Source organism: Diabrotica virgifera, chromosome 5, assembly GCF_917563875.1.
Source record: "Diabrotica virgifera virgifera chromosome 5, PGI_DIABVI_V3a".
Lineage (NCBI taxonomy): Eukaryota > Metazoa > Arthropoda > Insecta > Coleoptera > Chrysomelidae > Diabrotica > Diabrotica virgifera.
Genome location: NC_065447.1, coordinates 29417159 through 29441286, shown reverse-complemented (window position 1 = coordinate 29441286; position 24128 = coordinate 29417159). Strand labels below are relative to the sequence as shown.

General features: G+C 34.3%; 1 protein-coding gene across 5 annotated transcripts in view; it reads right to left on the bottom strand.

The window, feature by feature from the left end:
* Positions 1 to 24128, bottom strand: part of LOC114334761 (uncharacterized) — a 601548-nt gene that overhangs the window by 406907 nt on the left and 170513 nt on the right. For all 5 annotated transcript variants that reach the window (XM_028284875.2, XM_028284855.2, XM_028284860.2 and 2 more), the window contains 2 exons: positions 4747 to 4927; positions 1291 to 1621 (listed from right to left, as the gene is read on the bottom strand). In XM_028284875.2, coding sequence (XP_028140676.1) covers positions 1291 to 1621; positions 4747 to 4927 — 512 coding nt within the window. The remainder of the gene's footprint in view (positions 1 to 1290; positions 1622 to 4746; positions 4928 to 24128) is intronic.

Here is a 24128-nt window from a genome sequence, read left to right as displayed (position 1 = left end):
TTATTAGTAATTTTGTGTTGTCAATTTTAAGTTATTGGTAATATTGTGTCGTCAATTTTGTCCCACTAAATTTGAAATACATATTTTTAACAGAACCGTTAAATTTTATAGCTTGCGACCAATGTAGCAGAGTTAGCAGAGGCGGTAATAGTTATTTGTCACACCCAGTACCGCAGTACCCCAACAACTTGTCTCTTACATAACCCAACAACGCAAGTAGTTCGATTCAACTCTCATAATATTAGTTCCTCGAAAATTTATTACTACCATCTTCCACAAATGGTCGGCGGTCGTTTATGATGTTGATTTATATCTTGTGTGGTGTTGTTAGACTCCGAGATAATTCAGATCCGATAGTTATTTATCGTTGTAATCACCGATTAAGATCCGCAGATATTCCTCTTTTGTTTAAAGATCGGGTCTTACAACTTCTAATTGGTTTGCAAAAATGTTTACTATTTCTATCACTATTTTTCAATAGTTATGAAAGATTTTTTAAGTAAACGCCAATAGACATATTATCTCGTCGAGCAGCATTGTTAAGAAAGAAAAGTTTATTATGGGGTTTAAAGGAAAATGTCCAATTAAAAATAATATTGTTGTAGATTGTAAATAACGAATTGTAGTTTGTGAGATTCTAGTAGTTACATGGGCAACGAACTTTACATTGTCACTTATATAATTTTCTAAGTACCTCCTATACCTATTAAAATACCGAGAAAAACCAAACTATATAAAAGTTCGACCAAATTGGAATAATGCATACCGTACAACTATTGTCAATCTTATGAAAAGGGAAATGACTAACCAGGTGCTAAATTGTAATTGTTGATGGAAGGAATATTGAGCAAACTGCTTCTAATAAGTACCTGGGACCGAATCCCTATATCCTAATAACTCAAGTCTAATATGCCTGAATTGTGCACAAGGTAAGTGATACATCAACAAGTTGTATTTGTGTGTGAAGAATCCTCATGTTTGGATCACAGTCGTATACGATTTGACCTTAATAGATTTCTATCAGAAATTAAATACAGAAATCCAAGAGATATCCACAAAATGGGTGGTAGGATAGGATATAGAGAGTCCCTCAGTAGAAATCTCGGGGAAAGTGACAGAAATTTTACAAGGTCTGGGACATTTATGAGTACCTAAATGAAACAAGATAACTGGTCTAATATAAATTTAAAACTAAGACCTTGCATATGAAGAAGAAAAAACTTTAGGCGGAATAGATATTCTTCTACAGCTCTTACAAAGTAAAACTAGTAAAGTAAACCAATCACTGACCTCTCTATTTTTATGTGGTTGCAGCAAAGTATCTCCAACAGGCGACTCCTCTTCATCACTTAACGTTGAACAAGTCGAGCAATTAGATGACTTCCTGTACGGTTGGCACAATACGTAATCACCATCTAAACCACTTATAGTCGAACCGCAAAAATTTAAATTGCTACACGAACTATGCAGGCTCGAATCCGGGGATATCGAGTTATCCCGTCGACTACGAATATATTCGATATCTTCCAACGTTAGGCCCATAATGTCGTCCGAATAATCACTAACCACGACTGACGGGGTACGCCAGTACCGATACCGCGGTTGATCTTCCGCCCCTTCACTGAAAACAATAAAAGTAATTAATTTTTTTATTTCATAATATATTATTCATCATTTATTATTAAAATAATTCAATAAAATATAAGTCTAAAGCTTTTGAAGCCAAATACGAACAACAGGCAACAAAAATATGTACAAAATAAAAAAGATGGAAGATTACTACGAATAGAACTAAAATCCTCGAATTTGTCGAATCCTTCTATCACAAAATGAGAGCACCAACGAAAAGCAAGATCAGTCCCTGTCCAAAATCACAAACCAGGGATCAGAATTAATGCGAGAAATAGTCCTTATAAAGTCAAAACGACACATTTTTGAATGAAAAACAGATCCCTGACGATGACGGAATAGTAATTGAAGCGACCAAATAAGGTGGAAATAACAATATCCAGACGTTGACCAAACTCTTCACTGAATATATCTATAAAGGAGAAACCCTTTCTCAATAGAACAAAGTCATTGTTTTATAACACAAGAAAGGAGACATAACACATCTAAAAAAACTACCTTCGTATCAGTTTGCAATCACAAACATTATTAAAAAAAGATTGGAGGCTAAACTAGACTTCTCTAAAGAACAAGCTGGATTTGGATCTGGATATACCAGTAACGCCCACTTACTAGTGATAAAAAACCTGACAACGAAGTGTGCAGAATACAACATACCATTGGCAGTGGTATCCGTTGGTTACGAGAAAGTATTCGATTCCATAATCCAGCAGAAAATGTTAAAAGGATTGACGGAATGCCGAATAGACCATCGCTGTGCTAACATAATCAAATATACCTAACAAAATGCTAGGGCTAGCGTAAGACTATCTGAACAAGAAATAAATAAACTCTGTATACAGCGAGGAGTACGGCAAGGAGTCACCATCTCTCCAAAGCTATTCACGACGCTTTTAAATCATACTTGTAAGAAGGCAGATCTGAACTAATATGTTATCAACTTAAATGGAGAGGAGCTCAGTCATTTGAGATTCGCAGATGAGATCGACCCTATAGCCAATCGTATGGATGATGTAATAATAATGTTGGAAAAATTATAGCCCGTTTCCTTACAGAGGTCGGACTAAATATTAGCATGGACAAGACGCACATAATGACTAATCTGGTGCTAAATCTCAACCAATTAAGAATTAAGAAACAAAAAAACCCAGGGATCGATGACATACCAGAGGAAATTCTAAAAGCACTAGGCGAGATTGTTGTAGATGTAATACTGGATATGTGCAACATGATATCGATCACAGGTGAATGGCCTGATAAGTGGTGCGAGCAAAATCCTGCTACATATAATCAATGAACGGCTAAAGAAGTTTCTATTTCCAGAGATATCTGAAGAACAATGCAGACTTGTACCAGAAAAAGAAACACCTGGCCTGAGCAGATATTGAACATCAGACAGATAATAGAAAAAGCGAAGGAGTACTATCAGCCCTGTGATGGATCACTCACGTTAAATATAACGTAGAGTTATCCTGTAGTTAAGTTAAAATCATCGAATTGGTGTTATGTATCTTATTTAACTTGCGTTATTTCTTGACAGTTCTTGTGTTATGTGATATATCATTGGATCCTGGCCGGATAGCCCTGGCAGCTAAGGCCATTCAAATGAAGAGAAGAAGAAGTGATATATCAACTGTCACTTTATAACGCGACGTTAAACCTCAAGTTATGAGATAACTTTGTAGTTATGTAAGGATGTGTAAGGTTAGGTTCATCTTCTGACTTGTTTTTAGATAGAAATCAAGTGAATATTCAACGAAGAACGCTGCTTCAGGTTGTCTTATATCAAATATAAAGCAGTATATCAAATATAAAGCATAGATCTCAAATAACAATGAAAAGCACGTAGGTAATAATAAAATAAAAACAATAATTAAAAATGAAAAGTAAAGCTAATAATTTAAGAATAGAAGGGTAATACAGTTTTAAAATCATACAAAAATCAAATCGAGATATAATTGTTGAATGATTAATATATAAGTTGAAATTTATACACATAAGGGATTTTAAACTTTTATGCAGTGTTGCCAGATAAATTTTTGTAAATGCACTGGAATGACTGGAATAGTGACACAAAAGGTATTAAACCAACACATTTTGTACAAAAACTTTAAAAAACGTCGTTTAATGTTATTTGAAGCAAATTTCTTATTTTAAATATTTATAATGGGAAATAAGCCACAATATTATTAAAAAATGATTTTTATTAACGTTTCGACGCCCAAATCGGGTGCCGTTGTCAAAATACAAAATACTACTACTAATAATCAGTAGTATTTTGTATTTTGATAACGGCACCCGATTTGGGCGTCGAAACGTTAATAAAAATCATTTTTTAATAATATTGTGGCTTATTTCCTATTATAAATAGTTAAAATTGTAAAAATGCCACAAGAAAATATCTTCAGAACAACATTAAAAATTTCTTATATCACAAAATTTTAGGTTTTTACTTTAGGATACTTTAGTATCAAAAGTTTGGTTGTTTGAACTATTTCTACTTGATTTCAAACTTTCAGAACTACTTATTTCAAAACTTGAACTATTTCTACATAAGGTTCTCTTTGTTACTTCAAACTTTGTTACCCAAATGTTATTTGCTTTTTAACGTTTAAGAAATAACTATCTCATAACGGTGTCGGATACGTCACACCGAATTTACGTAAATAGTTGTGGAAATAGTTATCCCTCAGAGTGATCTTAACTTTAACGCAAACGTTAAAGATAACTTCGGTCATCCGTCACAGGGCTGAATATACCCATGCAGCTTTGTTTCGTAGAGTCAACAAAGGCTTTTGATTCAGTGAAATGGATTCCCTCTGGAGTATAATGAAAAATATGGGAATGCCTAATTACCTCGTTAATCTAATAAGAAATCTGTATGATAAAAACTCAGCCAAAGTTAAAGTACACGGAATATATTCAAAAGTGTTAAAAAAAAGAAATGAACTGGACAGTGCTGCATACTATCACCATTATTATACAACATTATATTCTGAATATATAATAAGACAAGTACTAAATGAATGGGATGGAGTATCCCTGTCGTACAGCTATATTGCATAGTACTATACAGTCTTAGCGAAGCTTAAAAGAATAAATAGTCTTCAAACTTACCTAAAACAACTATGCCGACGACTTTCATCGAACGTGTCCGAATTAGTTTCGCTGATGACATCAACGCTAAACTTTCTATCCAGCGGAAGAGGAACATAATGAGCTTCGATTATGGTCTTGCTTGGAACATTGGAATGATCTACGGAACATCGAGGACTATAAGGGCTTCTTGGCTGGTATCCTGAAATAAACAAAATAAAACAATTTAAAATACCAGTTTAATAGATTCACACATCAGATCAGATTTCCAAAGAATATGATAATACCAACAGATAAATGCTTGTGATCATTAGCAAGAGAAAGATAACAGAAGGTCAACTCTACATCAACCAAAGTCCTGTGGAAAGAGTGACGCACTACAACTACCTCGGCACCATAATAAATGAAGAATGGACCAACAACCAAGAGATAAGAGTGTAGCATTACAAATTTCTGCTACAATGTTTGGTTAATTGCATTCATTAATTTTAATCTTATCCCAAGAAAAAATATTTATTTTTCTAATTTATTTTGTGAGTTTATATATCATTAAAATTTCCTAAGCCGTTCCTGTTGGAGGTATATCAGTATTTCACAACATTGAAAAACGTTAGGAAATTTCCTGTTTATTTGTGTAAGTAAACATTCATTATTCTAGAATGAATCCTCGAAAAGGTTTGGTATTTTTCCCTTAGTTTGAGCGCGAAGCATCGTTTGATATTATTGGTCTGAATTTTGAAAGACCGTTGAGTTGTTGTTGGCGATTGGTTAATATCTCGGTCGAGAAATGCTTCGGCTCGACGCGCGAGGAGAATTTTCGGAAGGTAAGGTACGCGGTACGTACGCCGCCGAAACGAATATTCAGTTCTAAAAGTGTGTTCGAAGGTTGAACATATCTTTTTGTTAGAACTCACACAAAGAAACGCACTTTGCCGGCTTTAAAATGGTTTTCTTCTTATGGTAGAAGAACTGAAGGATTTGTAACTTGTCAAGGAATATTATTACAATAGTTTCACAGCATTTTACGTGGACATATTCTTGTGAAACAGTATTATTCTGTCGTAGTTATGCCTATGCCGGTAAAGTAGTGTGCGATTCTATGGTTCCAAGCTTCTCCAGTTTTTTAAGATGATATATGGATTTGTTCATGTTTCCTGCAAGAATTTCCGTATTGAAGTACCCCGATGATGTTATTTGGTATCAACTTATCCTGTTTCCTGTTTGGTTTAAAATTGAATGTCTTCCCCCCAATCTCGAATGGAAAATTTTGGATAAGTGTTTGACGTGTGACATGGATTTTTGTTTTAAAAATGAAGGTATGAATAATGTTTATTTTAAATAAATTCACAAGTGGATATTAATTTGGTAAAGGTTTTACATATTTAAATAGTTTGTTTTCAACATGGAATTTATTGTAAAGTAAATAAATGGCAGTGACTTTTGACAGCCATAAGTCAAATTTTTGTTTAGAGATACACTGCTAAAAATAAGGTTAAGAATTGTAAAACCATATATTTGTTTTTATTATTCATTTCTTGTTTGAGAATATGTTTATTCTCAAAGTAAAAATAATAAGGTATAAAGGTTTAAATAAACATTATAAAATGTACACATTTTTATTTCTGTAACCTATGTTTTGGAAAATTATTAACCAGATATCTGATACAAGCGAATTAAGTTTTAGAATAGAAGAAAATAATATGGCATAGAAGCCAATAATGGTAAATAATAGCCCAGTTTGACCCAATGAGGAATCTAAGATGAATGTCCCTAAATTGGTTCCCATAAGTATGGAATATGTCCAGTAAGTACTCGATATGTGAATTTGAGGATTTTTCAAACGGCGTCCAAATTTCTTTAAATAGTAGGAAGGTCCTCAAGTCTGTGTAAGTATCCTTTGCTTATTTGGTTATTTCATTACTTCATTAAACCGTCTTAAAAATACAGGTAGTGGTTGGAAAAACGCTTCAACTTAGTCTTCTTTAAACCCTCCTACCCCTCCCAACGAACCTACGACCTGCCAACGCGCAAAAAAGAGCTGCCGTACGCATGAAGCTTTATGTGTCTGTTCCTTCTACTAGCCCCATTCCGACCCAAAGTATTTTTATAGTTAGTTCTATCCCTGATCCCATTAGAGCAGACATGTAAAACGCTTCAAGAGCACGCATGGGAAAAGCTAGATCCACCTTCAACCGTATGGGGCCTTTTTCAATAGCCACAACCTCTCTCTTGGTATAAAAGTAAAAATGCTGGGATACTACGTCTTCTCTGTCCTCTTTTATGGTGTTCAGACGTGGACCTTGAACAAAGATATTTGCATAAAATTGGAAGGATTTGAGATGTGGCTATATCGGAAAATTCTTAAAATCACGTGGACTGACCGGGTCACAAATCAGGAGGTACTCAGAAGAATGAAGAAGAACCGAGAGGTACTGACCATCATTGAATCTAGTTAGAATTACCTAGATTAGAATACTTTGGGCACGTTATGCGAAGTGAATCCAGATATGCCCTTCTTTTAACCATCCTTCAAGGAAAAATATTTGGAAATCGATGTCCAGGAAGAAGAACATCCTGGTTAAAGAACCTGAGAACCTGGTTCAACACAACATACTTACATGCCGCTTTTCCGCGCTGCTGCAGATAAAATAAAGACTGCCATGATGATCGCCAACATTCGTCACTGATAGGTACATTAAGAAGAAGAACAGATAAAACGGAATACCAAACTGTACCGAAAAAAAAAACAACAGAACGGAAACCAAAGGTCGCAGGGGAAACAGTTATCAATATATCTGCTGACAGTCACTAAAATAAGGAAAACATCAACCCTTACAGACCCATTATGAGGCATATTTTAGAGAAACAAGCATCTGAGATTGATACAAAACCAAGAATTAGGCAGGAATTCAGGGCATCAAATGCTCCCAAAAGTGCATAAACATGTCAAAATAAGCATACTATTACACTTCTTCTAAAAATCTTTATTTATCTCGAACAAAATTACAATACAACTTTATACTCTGACAACTATTAACTTCAAATGCTAAAACACAAATGAACTATAAAATGTCAAACACATATGTTTATATAGATTCCTGACGTTCTAGACGTCACCAGACATTTCTGGGTGATTCCATGACATCCAGAACATTCTCGTAGGTGACTACTTCTTCTTTCACATCGAGGGACTTTTTCCATGTAGGATCAATCTACGGAACTGTCATAACAATACTAAGGTCGAGATTTTGTTACTCGGGGGGTTTTTGGGGTGACTGGACACGACTACGCCATTAGAAGCGACCTCCGGAACACCTGGTGCCCGGGGTCACTGCTAAGGCACGTCATCTGGCAGTTCGAGGGATATCGGCACTAAATTGATACAAACAGATTACATGGAGAATTTTGGACTCGCTGAACACCAATACACCATCAGAATCGACCTCCGGAGCACTGGTATCCAGTCTCACTGCTTTAAACTGATGTAGATAGATTATTCGGGCGAATCTTGGGGTTGCCGAAAACAAATACGCCATCCAAACCGACACCCGGAGTACCTGGTGTCTAGGGTCACGTCATCTTCTAGAGTTTCAAGCGATTTCGGCACTAAATGGATGCAAACATATTACAAGAGTAGTTTTAGCGGTTATTGAACACGAATACGCCATCACAACTGAACCCCAGAGCACCTGGTGGCCACGGTCACTGCTAAGGCACGTCATCTTCAGGAGTTTCGAAGATTTTTGGCCTCGAATTTTGGGGTCGCTGAATACGAATACGCCCATGCAACTATGCATTTTAACCAATTTTTCTATAGCAGAATCTTTTCCTGACATCATCCTGAACACAATGCAAAAAGTTGCAAGTCTCTAGGTGCTGTATTTAAGAATCTATTTACTTTGTGCTAAATGCCCTGGTTTAAATATCTAAATATACCAAAACTATATTCGACTGATACGAGATTGAAACGAGAGCTGATAAAAAAATAACAAAACAAATCTTGAAGTTTTTTTCTTGAAGTGATTTTTTTTATTGCGCCGCACCGTCTGGTTGTGAAGTTCGTCGATCCATATTGCACTACTGATATTTGTTTCTGTTGCCGAATCCATTGTTCAAAGTTCTCAGCTATAGAGCAAGACAGAAAAATCTGATCATTCGAAATCTGAGCTCCAGACTAAGGTCTGATCTTATAAAGAATGTTTGCGTGTTTATGAGTGTCGCGCTTGGTCGGTTCTTGATATAATTTATTGTTTGGGTAGGCTGTTGATATTTGCCAGCAAATATTTTATGGAAATTACCTGTTCTATTATTCGTCATGTAGCAAGAAAATGTACTTTTATTGGTGTCTTTGAAAATACTTTAAAATATATTTAAATTTATTTCTCTTGGTTGTAAGAATATTAATTCGAACTTACAAGAGAATGAAGATGATCGGCAGCCACTCCCCACCAAAGAAGAAATAATTAGAGAAGCCATCTTAACACTGAAAAATAATAAAGCCCACGGTTCGGATAATATCCCTGCCGAACTTTTCAAAAACGACGGCGACACCCTCTTGAAACACATACATAAACTGATAACTGCAATCTGGCAACAGAAAGAAACATCCACAGACTGGAAGTTAGGTGTACTGTGTCCTCTACACAAAAAGGGAGACATGATGGTGTGTGATAATTATAGAGGCATCACTCTACTCAATATGGCATATAAAGTGTTGTCCAACGTATTGTACAAAAGACTTCTCCTCTACGCTGAAGATATAGTAGGAGGATATCAGTGCGGTTTCCGTCCTAATAAATCAACAACGGACCAGATATTTACAGTGAGGCAGATCCTTGAAAAAACCCTAGAGTTCGGCGTCGACACCCACCACATATTCATTGACTTCAAAGCCGCATACGACTCCGTTAATAGAAATAAACTTCTACTTGCTATGGTAGAATTTCGAATACCGCTTCATCTTGTCCGTTTAACTGAACATACACTCACAGGAGCAGAGAGCATGGATTTCTCAAAACGATTACTCAAGACACTTCCATTTAAAAAATGGACTAAGACAGACGGTGATAGACTGTCGTGTCTTTTATTTAACCTGGCATTAGAAGAAATAATTCGACTCCCAGATTAATACGAATCTTTAACAAATCATTACAAATTGTCGGATACGCAGATGGCATAGACATCATAGGTAGGTCCACAGAATCTCTGACTGAAGCATTTCGGTCGTTAGGAGCATCTGCACAGAGAATAGGACTAAATATAAATGTTCAAAAGACCAAATATATGTGTTGCACTAGGTCAAGCAACCCGACACCTACAAGAATAATAACTGACGACCTAGAACTGAAAGGTGTCGACACCTTCATATACTTCGGCTGGCTGCTAACTAAAGATAACAATGTCAGTGATCAGTGAAGAAATTAAAAGGAGAATAGTGCTCGGCAATAAGTGTTCCTATGGCTTAAGAAGACAGATGGTCTTAAAAATGCATAGAAAAATTAAATTGACTGTCTACAAAACACTAATAAGACCAGTGCTAACATATGGTTCAGAATCTTGGTCACTTACACAAAATGACCAAGAACTGCTCAAACATTTTAAGCGAAAAATCCTAACACGAATCTATGGAGGCATAAAAGGACAAGGTTTGTGGCGCAGGCGTTACAACTTTGAGTTGTATAGAAGTTTTGGAGAATCTGACGTTGTAAAATTCACGCCTTAGATGGATAGGTCAGATGGATGTAATCAGACGAGAGGCAGATGCCATAGTCAGAAAAGTTTTTGACCGAAGAGGGCCCATAGGACAATGAGCAATATCGAGACTTACGTCCCAAGAAAACTTAGAGAATGATTTAAAATCTATTGGAATTAGAGCATGGAGAACAGTTGCCAAAGACAGGGGCGAATGGAGGATTGTTCTGAAGAACGCTTTGGTTCATAAAGAGCAGTAACGCCACTGATGATGATTACCCTTTATTGTTTTTAAAATTGTGTAGACACATTCATTATCAAAACGGATACTCGTATTATATAAAATAAGATACCAAGAAAAATGTATATTACCCAAAAAGATATTGAGGTTTTCTGTATTTCTTAGATACGATAAATAGCATTTGCTGACGCAAATGAATATCACATACAACCGCAATCTCAGGTATTTAGTGGGGTTCCAAAGAAAATATTTTGTTAGGGAAACCACAAGTTTCCCTAACAAATGATTGTTTATATTTATTTGCTCCAAGGCTAAAAAATATTTCAATTGCGATAAATTTGACAAAATTTCAACGAAATTATAGATTTATGTGTGTTCAGCTGCACGTACGACGCAATATCTATTAAATCATTATTGTTTCCATTATACAGTGCGGTGGAATAAGTGTTGCCCCCCTGTTAACTTGTTTATTTTAAGAATATAAGCAAAACGCTTGGACAGCTCAATTTTTAAACTAACCATAGTATATTGTAGCATCAACGTTTCGAACTTTACGCGATTCCTCTTCAGGTGACAGCCATAACTTTGATTTTTTTAAATGGGAAAGTACATCATATGACACCTCATTTAAAAGCTCTTAAAATACTGATTTCAAACATGTATAATACTTAATCCTGTTTAAGAGCGTATGCGAAAAATTTCGGTCGAATTCTTTCTAAATGCAATCATTTTTTTCGAATGCTGAAAAAACTAATAAATATTTTTGAAAAATTTAAACGCAGAATGTAATATTACAGTATTCTCGATGGTCCAAAGTCCCTGAGAACTCCTATAATGTTTATTTTAATGCGTCACAGTGGTGAAAAAAAGAGAAAATTTAGTGTGATTTTTAATTTCAAATATATCATTCAAAAGAAACTTTTTGTTTATTCTAAGGGACTGTCAGCCCTCGGTAATAATCTAATCTTTCATTCTGCGCTTAAATTTTTCAAAAATACTTATTAGTCTTTTCAGAATTCGAAAAAAAATAAATGCGTTTAAAAAGAGTTCGACCGAAATTTTGCGCCTACGATCTCAAAAAGGATTAAAGCATTATACATTTTTGAAATCAGTATTTCAAAAGCTGTTAAATGAGGTATCACATGATGTACTTTACTATTTAAAAAAATCAAAGTTATGCCTGTCACCTGAAGAGGGATCGCGTAAACTTCGAAACGTTGATACTATAATATGCTATGATTAGTTTAAAAATCGACCTGTCCGAGCGTTTTGCTTATATTCTTAAAATAAACAAGTTAACAAGGGGGGACAACACTTATTCCACCGCACTGTAGAATAATAATTTATTATTTCGTTTATTTATCATTAATAATTATTTAATTATTAATTTATCATTAATAATATCAGACCTGGATCCCGCGTACCAAAAAAAGTTGATTAATAGCAAGCTGAAAATTTGTTAATAGCTTAACGGTGTCTAGTTGGACAAACTTTGATGTATGGGAACACTGGAACAGGGGAAGTTTTAATTGTGGAACAGTTTAAACATTTGGAACGTCAGATTACGAAAACGTCCCATGTATTTTGTCGGACAGAACATCCAATTGATTTGTTACCCTTTCGTTAAACTCTCATGTAAAAATCAGACTGGTGTTTATCACATTCGCATCATGTTGAAGATTCCGATTCTGCGGGTCAAAATACATAAAAATCTCATGGTCATCAATCAGTCACGACACCCCCTTTGCCCCTATGCTATAAAAATATTTCAATTGCAATAAATTTGACAAAATTTCAACTATATGTGTTTAGTTGCACGTACGACGCAATGGCTATTAAATTAATTAAGTATCGCGTTCATACAAGGTTTCCTCTTGCGTCGAAATGCGAAAAAAAAAACAAATTACACCAATTAATTATGATTGTTTTGTCATTTTGATGTTAAATATTTTTGTGTATGCTACGTGATTTATAAAGTTTTCTGTAAATGACGATCCTGGTAAATGTTAGGGATGCACGCATGATGTCCCGTCCCGCACTTTGTCCCGAGGGGCGAGGCGGTACAGTGACTTTTGCTGCGGGAGGTGCCAGCGATTTTTTTGCGGGATGGGACTCAGGACTTGCGCTTTGTCCCGTGGGACGTCCCGCATGTCTCGCGAAAACTGCACTTTTCTCCGAAAATTACTATCGAAATGATTTGGTAGGTAGGTAATTAAAGTTATACAAATATGTATCTGCATTATGTTGATTTGGTTTAGGTCCTCCTAATAATAAACTGCCACCTATCAGTACGACGACACAATCAGATGATGATACATTTGAATAGAACATAGAAATATACCCATTTGACAACATAATGCGTTGTGAAATAAAAAGAGACGAAACTAGTAGAAGTGAGAAATTATCAGTATAAACGTATAAAAAATGACCACTTACAATAGTTTCCTGCTTCAAAACAGCAGGCAACGAAAGCAGCGAGAATATCTGGTTTCCTGAGGGATATAATCTGGCGGAATAAATATATGAGCTCCGAAAGCAAAGTCCGCATTTATAAGAGATGTTTTAGACCCGTACTAACACGCAGCTGAGACAAGGGCCGAGACAACAAAGACCAATCAAATAATGAGAACAACAGAGATGAAAACCCTAAGATCCATAAGAGGTATCACACTCAGAGATAGAATACGAAACGAAGACACATTGAGAGAGCTAGGCGTTCAAGGCGTAGTGAGATGGACAAGAGCACGATGGCGGATGTGGAGAGACCACGTAGATCGACCCGTGTTGAGCTGGCCCCCCCCCCACTTGCAAAAATTAAAAAACAAATAGCCCTGATTTATGAGCTATTTATGAGCTCTCATATTCCGCAAACTAAAAATTTTGAGCTCGTTCCACTGAGCAGGAATTTAATACCCTAGTGGGGGGGGCTGAGTCAGCCCCCCCACTACTTAAAAATAGGAATATTGAATCGGTTTTTGCGGCAGAATTACGAGCTATTTATGAGCTCTTGAAATTATATACTTTCGATTTTTGAGCTCATCCCCTTCACCCCCAAACAACCCTTTAATTGATTTAACTTAAGAGAAAGATGCTGAGAAAACTTAAAATATATCGTATTGCGGATATAATTCATATAGCTTATATACTCTAAGAATAAACTATTAAATCAAGAGCATTTCGATTATTGAGCTACAACCCCTTCGCAAGAAAACCACCCTATCTTCCCGGCTTAAGAGAAAGTTGTACTTAAAATGCATTAAACTAATTATTTGGCGTCTACATATCATTTAATAATTTATAACCTTCCAAATTACGCGCATTTAGATCAGTAAACTGCAATTTATTTTGTATAGTGCAGTCACTGAAGGTAAAAATCAACGATTACCTTCAATTTCGGTGAACCTTCATCGATTTTCACGAAAATTGGTCAGTAGTTAGAGGATACGTCAAGAAACAAAGGTAACATGGTACCACCTTGCGCCTTTACCCTGAGGGTGGATACCGCCCCTTCTCGGGGGTGAAAATTATTTTATAAAAAATAAATGCACAAATCAATAAAAGAACAAATTAAAAGCAAAATTTATTATATAAAGTTAATAAAATAAGTCAATACTTTTTAAGTTATTAAAGATCAAAGATTTTAATTATTTGTGAAAAAAATGCATGTTTTGAAGAGGTTTTTTTGTAAATCACTGAAAAACTTTAAGTTTTTACAAAAAAGTTAATAGTAGTTTAATTCGTATAGCTTATATTCTAAGAATAAACTCTTAAATCACGCGTCTTTCGATTATAGAGCTACAACCCCTTCGCAAGAAAACGACCCCATATTCCCGGCTTAAGAGAGTTGTTCTTAAAATAATTTAAATTAATTATTTGGCGACTACATATCGTTTAATAATTTATGAGCTTGCAAAATATACGCATCTCAATTATTGAATTGCCATTTTCTTTCTATAGTGCAGTCACTGAAGGTAAAAATCAACTATTACCTTCGATTTCGGTAAATCGCCATTTATTTTCACGAATTGACAATAACAAGTTGGGGTTTTAGCCTGGGGTATATGTCACCCCTTCTCGGGAGTGACAATTACTTTATTAAAAATAACCCCACAAATAGAGAGAGGGACAAATTGTAAGCAAAATTTGTTATATAATGTGATTAAAATAAATCAATACTTTTTGAGTTATTAAAGATCAAATATTTTAATTTTTGGAAAGAAAATGCATGCTTTAGAGCGATTTTTCATAAATGACTCAAAAACTGTAAGTTTTCATCACTAAAATTGAAGCTAATAAAAAATATAATAAATTGCTTACTTGAAAAACTCTTTAATGTTAATTTAAAGTAAGTTATTGGTAATTAAATGTATATTTTTTTCCGCGACCGTTCAAAATCTAAGGGTTCAAGCTTAAATAACGGGAAAGAGATGCATTTTATAACACTTAGGTACTAAATACTTGTCAAAGTACTTAGAAATACCTATGAAAAATATATTTACTTATTAGATATACTTATAGATTTACTTATTTTATTAACTTTATATAATAAATTTTGCTTTTAATTTGTTCTTTTATTGATTTGTGCAGTTATTTTTTATAAAATAATTTTCACCCCCGAGAAGGGGCGGTATCCACCCTCAGGGTAAAGGCGCAAGGTGGTACCATGTCACCTTTGTTTCTTGACGTATCCTCTAACCACTGACCAATTTTCGTGAAAATCGATGAAGGTTCACCGAAATTGAAGGTAATCGTTTATGTTTACCTTCAGTGACTGCACTATACAAAATAAATTGCAATTTACTGATCTAAATGCGCGTAATTTGGAAGCTTATAAATTATTAAATGATATGTAGTCGCCAAATAATTAGTTTAACGCATTTTAAGTACAACTTTCTCTTAAGCCGGGAAGATAGGGTGGTTTTCTTGCGAAGGGGTTGTAGCTCAATAATCGAAATGCTCTTGATTTAATAGTGTATTCTTAGAGTATATAAGCTATAGGAATTATATTCGCAATACGATATATTTTAAGTTTTCTCAGCATCTTTCTCTTAAGTTAAATCAATTAAAGGGTTGTTTGGGGGTGAAGGGGATGAGCTCAAAAATCGAAACTATATAATTTCAAGAGCTCATAAATAGCTCGTAATTCTGCCGCAAAAACCGATTCAATATTCCTATTTCTAAGTAGTGGGGGGGGGGGCTGACTCAGCCCCCCCCCCCACTAAAGTATCAAATTCCTGCTCAGTGGAACGAGCTCAAAATTTTTAGTTTGCGGAATATGAAAGCTCATAAATAGCTCATAAATCAGGGCTATTTGTTTTTTAATTTTTGCAAGTGGGGGGGGGGGGAGGCAGCTCAACACGGGTCGTTCTAACAGCTCCGTCAAAATTATTTATTTCAAAGTTAAAAAAATGATAATGTCACGTTAACGTTATACGTATGACTAAAGTCAACTAGCTCTTAGCTAACGTGTACGGGATAAAAAGAGATGGAACTAGTAGAGGTGGGAAATTTAGCGATGAAAACCTATAAATTTACATTATATTGATTGTTTCCCACCTTTAGACGTATCAGACGAGTTTGGCAACTAAGTACATACCACTGTGGCAGTGACAGTCTGTGTTGACATGCCCATCTGATACGTCTAAAAGTGAAAAATAATCAATATAATGTAAATTTACAAGTTTCTATCGCTAAATTTCCCACCTCTACTAGTTTTATCTCTTTTATCTCACAACTTAATATGTTTTCCATCTTTTGCGTTATTTTGCCGGCTATTAGCGCGCTCATCACTGTATAATCATACGTACCTAACTATAACTATTCATAAATACTTGAAATGCTTTTTCAATGACCAATCGGTGCAAAAATTCCTTCGTGATAACTCTTATCAAAGAAATTGAAAATGTTTTTACTAATTAGATAATATTATGCCGACTTTATCACAGTCAGCAGGTTAATGTACACTGGTGACGTCATTGCGTTGTAAAAATTTTGTCTCTTGTCTCGTTTATCTATATAATTGGAATAATTATCGCTAGCTAAAATAGTACCATTTCATAAATATTGTTATTGTGTATTACGTAAATCTAGTTATTTGTTGTGTAGTTTAATAACAATGAATTGGCGAAAGTTCTAAGCCGATATATCTTAAATATACGGGTGTGTTGTGGCAAAACTGATCAGTTTAGCTTTCGAATATCTTCTTTTTTTTTTCATGTCCTTTCATAACGTTGGTTACCTTAACTTTATTCTCTGACACCGACACCATAAATAACATGGTTGTATCAATACCATACCATACCAAGCTTGTAAGCTTCATAACCGTGTCTTTATCCAAATCTTTCTTCGCCCTGGACTGCGTTTGTCTGCTATTTTCCCTTGCATAATATTTTCTAAAAATCTATGTTTGTAACCTCGGAAACCTTTTTTTGGATGGTGCTAGAAAGGTCACCAATGGAGACACTGTGACGGCAGCCAGATGGTAGGTGGAAAGCGAGTCGTGGGTTCGAAACTAGCTTTTGGAACGTGGAAGGGAGTCAATAGAAGACATAGGTAAAGATAAGACAAGAGAAGGTAGATTAGAGAAGAGAGAGAAACAGATAAAAAGATAGATGGGTAAAATTACCTAAGATAAGAGAAGAGATACAGGGCGCCACTTAACTTTTTGGGGTTGCAAGAGGAAAATTAAGAAACCTTAGAAACGAAAACAGGTAGGTAAGGAAAGATAATGAGGTTCTGAGGCCAAATACAAGAAAAGATATAGACAGTTAATTAGTAAACATTTAGCGGTAACTTCTTATCAGGGAATTTATTATGAGTAGATAAATAAAACTAGTGAAATAAATAAAAAAACAATATATTAAACAAATGGCTCACCAGAAGGGTAAGTTCAAAAAAAAACACAAGAAATAAAGAGAAAACAAAATCACCAATCAAAACTGCACCAACAATTAATGTGTTGTGGTGTACAGTTAGAAATAAACAAAATTTGTTTTTTTTTTAATTCATAACCAGGCTCTCTTTACTGTGTTTTTAATTGTGCATGTTTTTGTTATAATATGATACTTGTATGTATTCTGTCATAATATTTAATATTATGATAGAATACATACAAGTATCATATTATAACAAAAACATGCACAATTAAAAACACAGTAAAAATATTAAATATTATGATAGAATACATACAAGTATCATATTATAACAAAAACATGCACAATTAAAAACACAGTAAAGAGAGCCTGGTTATGAATTAAAAAAAAAACAAATCAAGCATCTATAATGAGAAATCTCTCTTTACTGGTTTAGGGCTTATCTCGAGATAACTGATATGGTAAATTTAATGATTGATAGAAAATATAAAGTACAAAGATATAATAAAATTAAATGCAAAGCATACAAAGTTAACAAACGTTTACTGTTCAAAAAATAAAAAACCACCCCGCACTTGGTTTTATAAACAAAAAGCCAATCGCACAGCTATTAATGAATTAGTGAATGTTTGTACTTAGTTTTGATAAAGAAAAGTTTTATTAATGAATAAAAGATTCTATGGATGAAATCGCTGATGAGATTCATCGGAGGTTAGCCTTAACCACAGATGAAGATATGTTTGAGGTAGATAGCCCATAGATTGCTCTATTATTGGAAATAGTTGTAGGTAGTATAATTAAGACACTTACAGTTACTCTGCCTCTTAATTTGCACTGAATTTACTTTAACTAGTAAGCAAGGACTGAAGTTATTTGGTAATTTGAATCTAATCGGATGTTAGATCCAATTACAGGTACGATAAGAGAGTGAATATCACTCAGATAAGATATATTGTAGATAAGGTAGATGGTAGATAAGATATACGGTACTCTAGAGACACACGTCTGTACTTCCAGCCATTCAGCCGCCAAGTCCCCTTTTTCTCTTCGCAATCTTTGCGATGCTTTCCTTCTAAAAAAGTGGGGATATTTCCCCTCTCAAAAAAATTGCATTTCTCAAAAAGAACCGACCTATTTGCGTTTTTAAGTAAAGTAACGGTATTTGAGTTGTAAAGTGTTAAAAAAAATAGATCCTTTGAAATAAGATCGCGCTTCAAACAGACCGCAAGAGAAAGGCAACGAACCTAACGGGGGTTAGTAGGCTGGTAAAATGTTTTTTACACGATATCGGTACAGAACTTTTATTACTTTATTTTTAAACGTTATAAAAACGGAACTAGTTTTATGATGCGAATACTCGTAGTTTAAAATTGCCTTTATGCCGAAAATTTCTAACAATACTATTTTGTTAGGGTCTCTATAACTTCTTTGCGTTTGTCGTACCGACAACGAAATGAGCCAGTACCGCTAATTCTACCGTTAAGGTAATACAATTAGCCAAGGGTAGCTATTTACGGAAACGGCCATAGGCGTACCCGTAATGAGTACTAGTGGGTTTAAAATTTAATCCAACGGGTAAATTAATTATTAACTAATCCTATTATATAAAAAAAAATGTTACAACCTCTCAGTACATGTCCAGATCCAGATTTTTCTTCTTGCTGCTTTTTGCAGTTGTAACTTGTTGTTCTTGCATATCAGTTGTCTGTTCTAGTATTATGGAGTTTAAAATCCGAAAATACCGAATGAGAATAAATGTCGAGGTCAAACCATAGACATAATAAGGATAGACAAGGCATACTGAGCAAAATAGCGTAACGCGAGGGCAGTCGATCGGTGGTCTATCTATATCTTTTTACAAAGAGATCCCGCTCATGTGACAGACAAAGGTGGCTAGACCACAAATGAATATTGTCCATTGATATTGACGTTACACCTCGATGCACAGAAAGGTACATACCTTTGGTCTATCCTTTATTAGGTCTATGGCTCAAACAGATGTGTAAAGCTAAGAGCTAGCGACGTAGTCTAGAAGGTCGAAGGTCTAAGAGTCTAAATCTCAACGTCTTAGATGGACTGGCCGTGTTCATAGAGTCCGAATAACCACCTTACCAAGTTAATCTAGACGGAAGCCCCGACAGGAATAAGAAGGCCCTTACGACGTCTACGAATTTAATAAAGAGATATAGTCGAGGAAATGAAGCATTTTGGCTCGCAATTTTTTCGTCCAGCATGGATTTACTTGAAATTTTCACAGAAGGTAGGGAATAGTCCAAGGATCATTTTCTATATCATGCCGCTGTCAGCTAAAACCTTGGGGGTGGTTGTCAACCCATCTCGGGGGTGGGAATTTTTTATTACATTTTAACCATGTAATTCGATGTAAACGTTAATTCTAAGAAAAAAATGTTTTTTACATTTTCTTCGTAAAACTAATATTTCTCGAGTTATTCGCGCTTGAAAATAACAGTTTTTCGTCGAAAAAATCGACTTTTTTAAAGGGTTTTTTGAGAATACCTCGAAAAATAGGCATTTAATAAAAAAAAAAACTGCAGATAACAAAATTGTATCTTTTAGTAACACAAACTAAATTCTTTTTCTATAATATCTTTAAAACCAATACAAACCGAGATACGGCATGTTAAAAGTTAGCTTTTCTCGTCAAATGCATAATGTGAAATATTCAAAGCTAAATAACGGGAAAACTTTGCATTTTTCGAGGAAAACTTAACTAATCTTTTTTCAAGTATACAATTAAACCTTTCATAAAATAATAATAATAGAAAATTTCGTACATGAAAATAGAGCGACTTATGATCAAAAAAATGTCGATACCTGCTTTTCTCTACGAAAAAATCAGTGAAAATAACCCCCTAACTACCCTCCTAATTAAAAATTGGTCTTCACCTTTATGTAATTCCTTGTATATTTGTATTGTTAATACATTCAAGAAGTTTGATCTATTTAAAAGACCTATTTTAGAAAAATTGGAGTTTAAATAAAAATTGATTTTTTGCAATTTCGCATTTTTCACCATTTACTTCCAAATATCTCCGAAAATACTGGAGATTCGAAAAAAATGATAGATTACTAAATTGTAGCTTTTGTAATAACTAAAATTATATTGTGCATAGGTTTTGATTACAGTAAACAGTTAGCGAGACATAGGTGTGTAAAACCTCTATTTACGAGCAAACACCCCCTTATTCGAGCACTTTAAACCCATCTCAATTAAAAAGTAAGGGATTTAACGCAATTTAATTTACACAGTCTTGTAGTTCTTCAAAAATCCTACAAAATCATTTTTGAAAAAACTTTTTATTGCCAAAAATGAAGGAGCTATGTTTATAAAACAATTTTTTTTTCGAAATATTCAAATAAACTGCTCGTCAAAAGTTAGTGATATAGAAAATTATGCTGATTTTAATAGTTGGTTTTTTCGCGAACAGACGAATTTAGCTATTTTTTTTATTTTAGCCTTTTCTTTAGTATTTACACAGTTGGGCAAAGGTTTACTCAAACTTATTTTTTGTACTTATACCGAGGGGAAGAAAAAAATTTGTTTTTCTTGTGTTAAGTTTGAAACACCCTGTAGGGAGAACAGAGGTACAAATGTGAGTACACATCAGAATGATATTGTAGTCTTATGTTTTGTGAACATGCTGTTGTTTGAATGTCCCCGATATCTTTAGAAACAAAAAAAAATAGACGGTTTTGTAATTTAACATGTGTTTTAACCGAAACCAAAGTTTGAGCCACTTTGTAGGGAGAAAAAGGCACAAAGGTGAGTATACCCCGATATTATGTTATAGTCTCATATTTTTTGAATATTTAATTTTTTCAATTTCATTGATATCTTTAATAACAAAGAAACTAGACGGTATTACTCTTTAATATGTTTTTCTATGTTTCATATGTGTGATATGACGCATGTCGTCAGTTAAAACACATATTAAAGAGTAATATCGTATAGTTTCTTTGTTATTAAAGATATCAGAGAAATAAAAAAATAAAATATTCACAAAATATGAGACTACAACAAAATATCGAGGTATACTCACCTTTGTGCCTTTTCTCCCTACAAGGTGTCTCAAACTTTTGTTTCAGTTAAAACACATGTTAAATTACAAAACTGTCTATTTTTTTTATTTCTAAAGATATCAGGGACATTCAAAAAACAAAATGTTCACAAAACATAAGACTACAATACCATTTTGATATATACTCCCATTTCTACCTCGTCCTCTCAACAGGGCGTCTCAAACTTAACATAAGAAAAACATTTCTTTTCTTCCACCCGGTATAAGTACAAAAAAAAGTTTGAGTAAACCTTTGCATAACTCTGTAAATACTAAAGAAAAGTCTAAAATAATAAACAAAAAAAATTAGCGTAATCCGTTACTCTGTTCACGAAAAAATCTACTATAAAAATTCAGCAGAATTTTCTATATTCCTAACTTTTGACGAGCAGTTTAGTCCGCTCATATTCAATGCATGTATAATACCACAGAACTGGTTCGTATGGTGTAAATAAATGTTTTTGTAATTCTTTAATTCTACTTTTTTTCTGTATAGATCCTATAGATCTATTAAATTATCTACTTATAAAAATTGTAATGTTCTTAAGGGTGGTTTTCAAGGGTTGAAATATTATGATATTATATCCTAAAGCATAAAACAATCATTATTTTTAGCCAATCAAAACCAAATTTTACCCATATTAAAGTTTACAATGTTTTTATATAATTTTTGACAATAAGGGGTAGTTTACACCCTTAAAAATAATCGACGCCCTTGAGCATGTTATAGAATATGAAGTATAGGGTGAGATGATCCTAATCCCAAATTTATATGTAAATCGATGCAAGCCGAAATTATTCTTTTAGGATAAGTAATTTTTAATATATAGCTCCAACAGGGGTGGTTTTAAGGGTTGAAATATTATGATAGTATATCTTAAGGCATAAAATAATCATTATGTAACTACTAAGAACCAAATGTTGACAATATTAAAGTTTAAAATGTCGTTTTATAAATTGTTACAAGTAATTTTTTAGGGGTAGTTTTTACCCTTAAAAACCAAAAGCGTACAACGGCTCAACACGCCCGCACAACACGCAAACTAGAAGAAATGTATACCACCTTCTCAAATGCCTCAAAAATAGGGTAATATGGGCCTGAAAGTAAACGAGGAGAAAACTAAGATGATGGCATCAACACCCAACAATAGAGCCAGAAACATCGGTCACCAATTCTCTGTTGATAACTCTACCTTTGAAGTGGTGGACAAATTCACATACTTAGGCTCCCTGATCACCAAGGAGAACGTCATGACGGAAGAAATCAAGCGAAGGATAATCCTAGAGAACAAATGCTATTTTGGACTGAGTAGACATAAGAGAAGCAGAAACTTAAGCCAAAAAACAAAAATAACCATATACAAAACCCTTATACAACCAGTGTTGACATATGGATCGGAGACATGGACCATCTCCAAGGCAGATGAAAACCTTCTGCTTATATTTGAATGAAGGATCCTGAGAGGCATATTCGGTGGCATCTCCACCTGGTATACCACAGATATAAACATATATTTGGTGGTAAAGACGTAGTATCTCTTATAAGCCCGAAATAGTGGATGTGTGAGTTATTCGTAAGGGGATTTTTCCACATTCTCTATTTCATTTGTTTGATTTAAGAATAGGAAGACTAAGATGGGCATGACATCTAGCAAGATCACAGCATAACAACCCTCCTAGAAGAATCCTTATGTCACAACTTGTGGGAAGTAGAAACAGGGGTAGGCCAAAACTTAGATGGAAAGATGGTGTAGATGAGGATGGGAGAAAAATAGGCGCAGCAAACTGGCAACGGTTGGCAATGGATAGGACTGACTGGCGTAATAGACTTGGGAAGGTCGAGGGTCTTTCATAGAGCTGTAGCACCATTGATGATGATATCCTAAAGCATAAAACAATCATTATTTTTAGCCAATCAAAACCAAATTTTACCCATATTAAAGTTTACAATGTTTTTATATAATTTTTGACAATAAGGGGTAGTTTACACCCTTAAAAATAATCGACGCCCTTGAGCATATTACAGAATATGAAGTATAGGGTGAGATGATCCTAATACCAAATTTATATGTAAATCGATGCAAGCCGAAATTATTCTTTTAGGATAAGTAATTTTTAATATATAGCTCCAACAGGGTTGGTTTTAAGGGTTGAAATATTATGATAGTATATCTTAAAGCATAAAATAATCATTATGTAACTAATAAGAACCAAATGTTGACAATATTAAAGTTTAAAATGTCGTTTTATAAATTGTTACAAGTAATTTTTTAGGGGTAGTTTTCACCCTTAAAAACCAAAGGCGTTCAACGCCTCAATATAGAAAATTAACTAGAGGGTGAAATGAGCCTAATCCCAAATTTTTGTACAAATCGATGCTGGACGAAAAGTTGCGACGTTTTGCCATTTTTTCAGTTTCATTTCCTCGACTAATAACATATGGTCAGATATAAAAATAATGGGGCTACCCACTGACCGAATTTTCATCGACGACCGTTCGAAATGGAAGCTAGTTGTGCA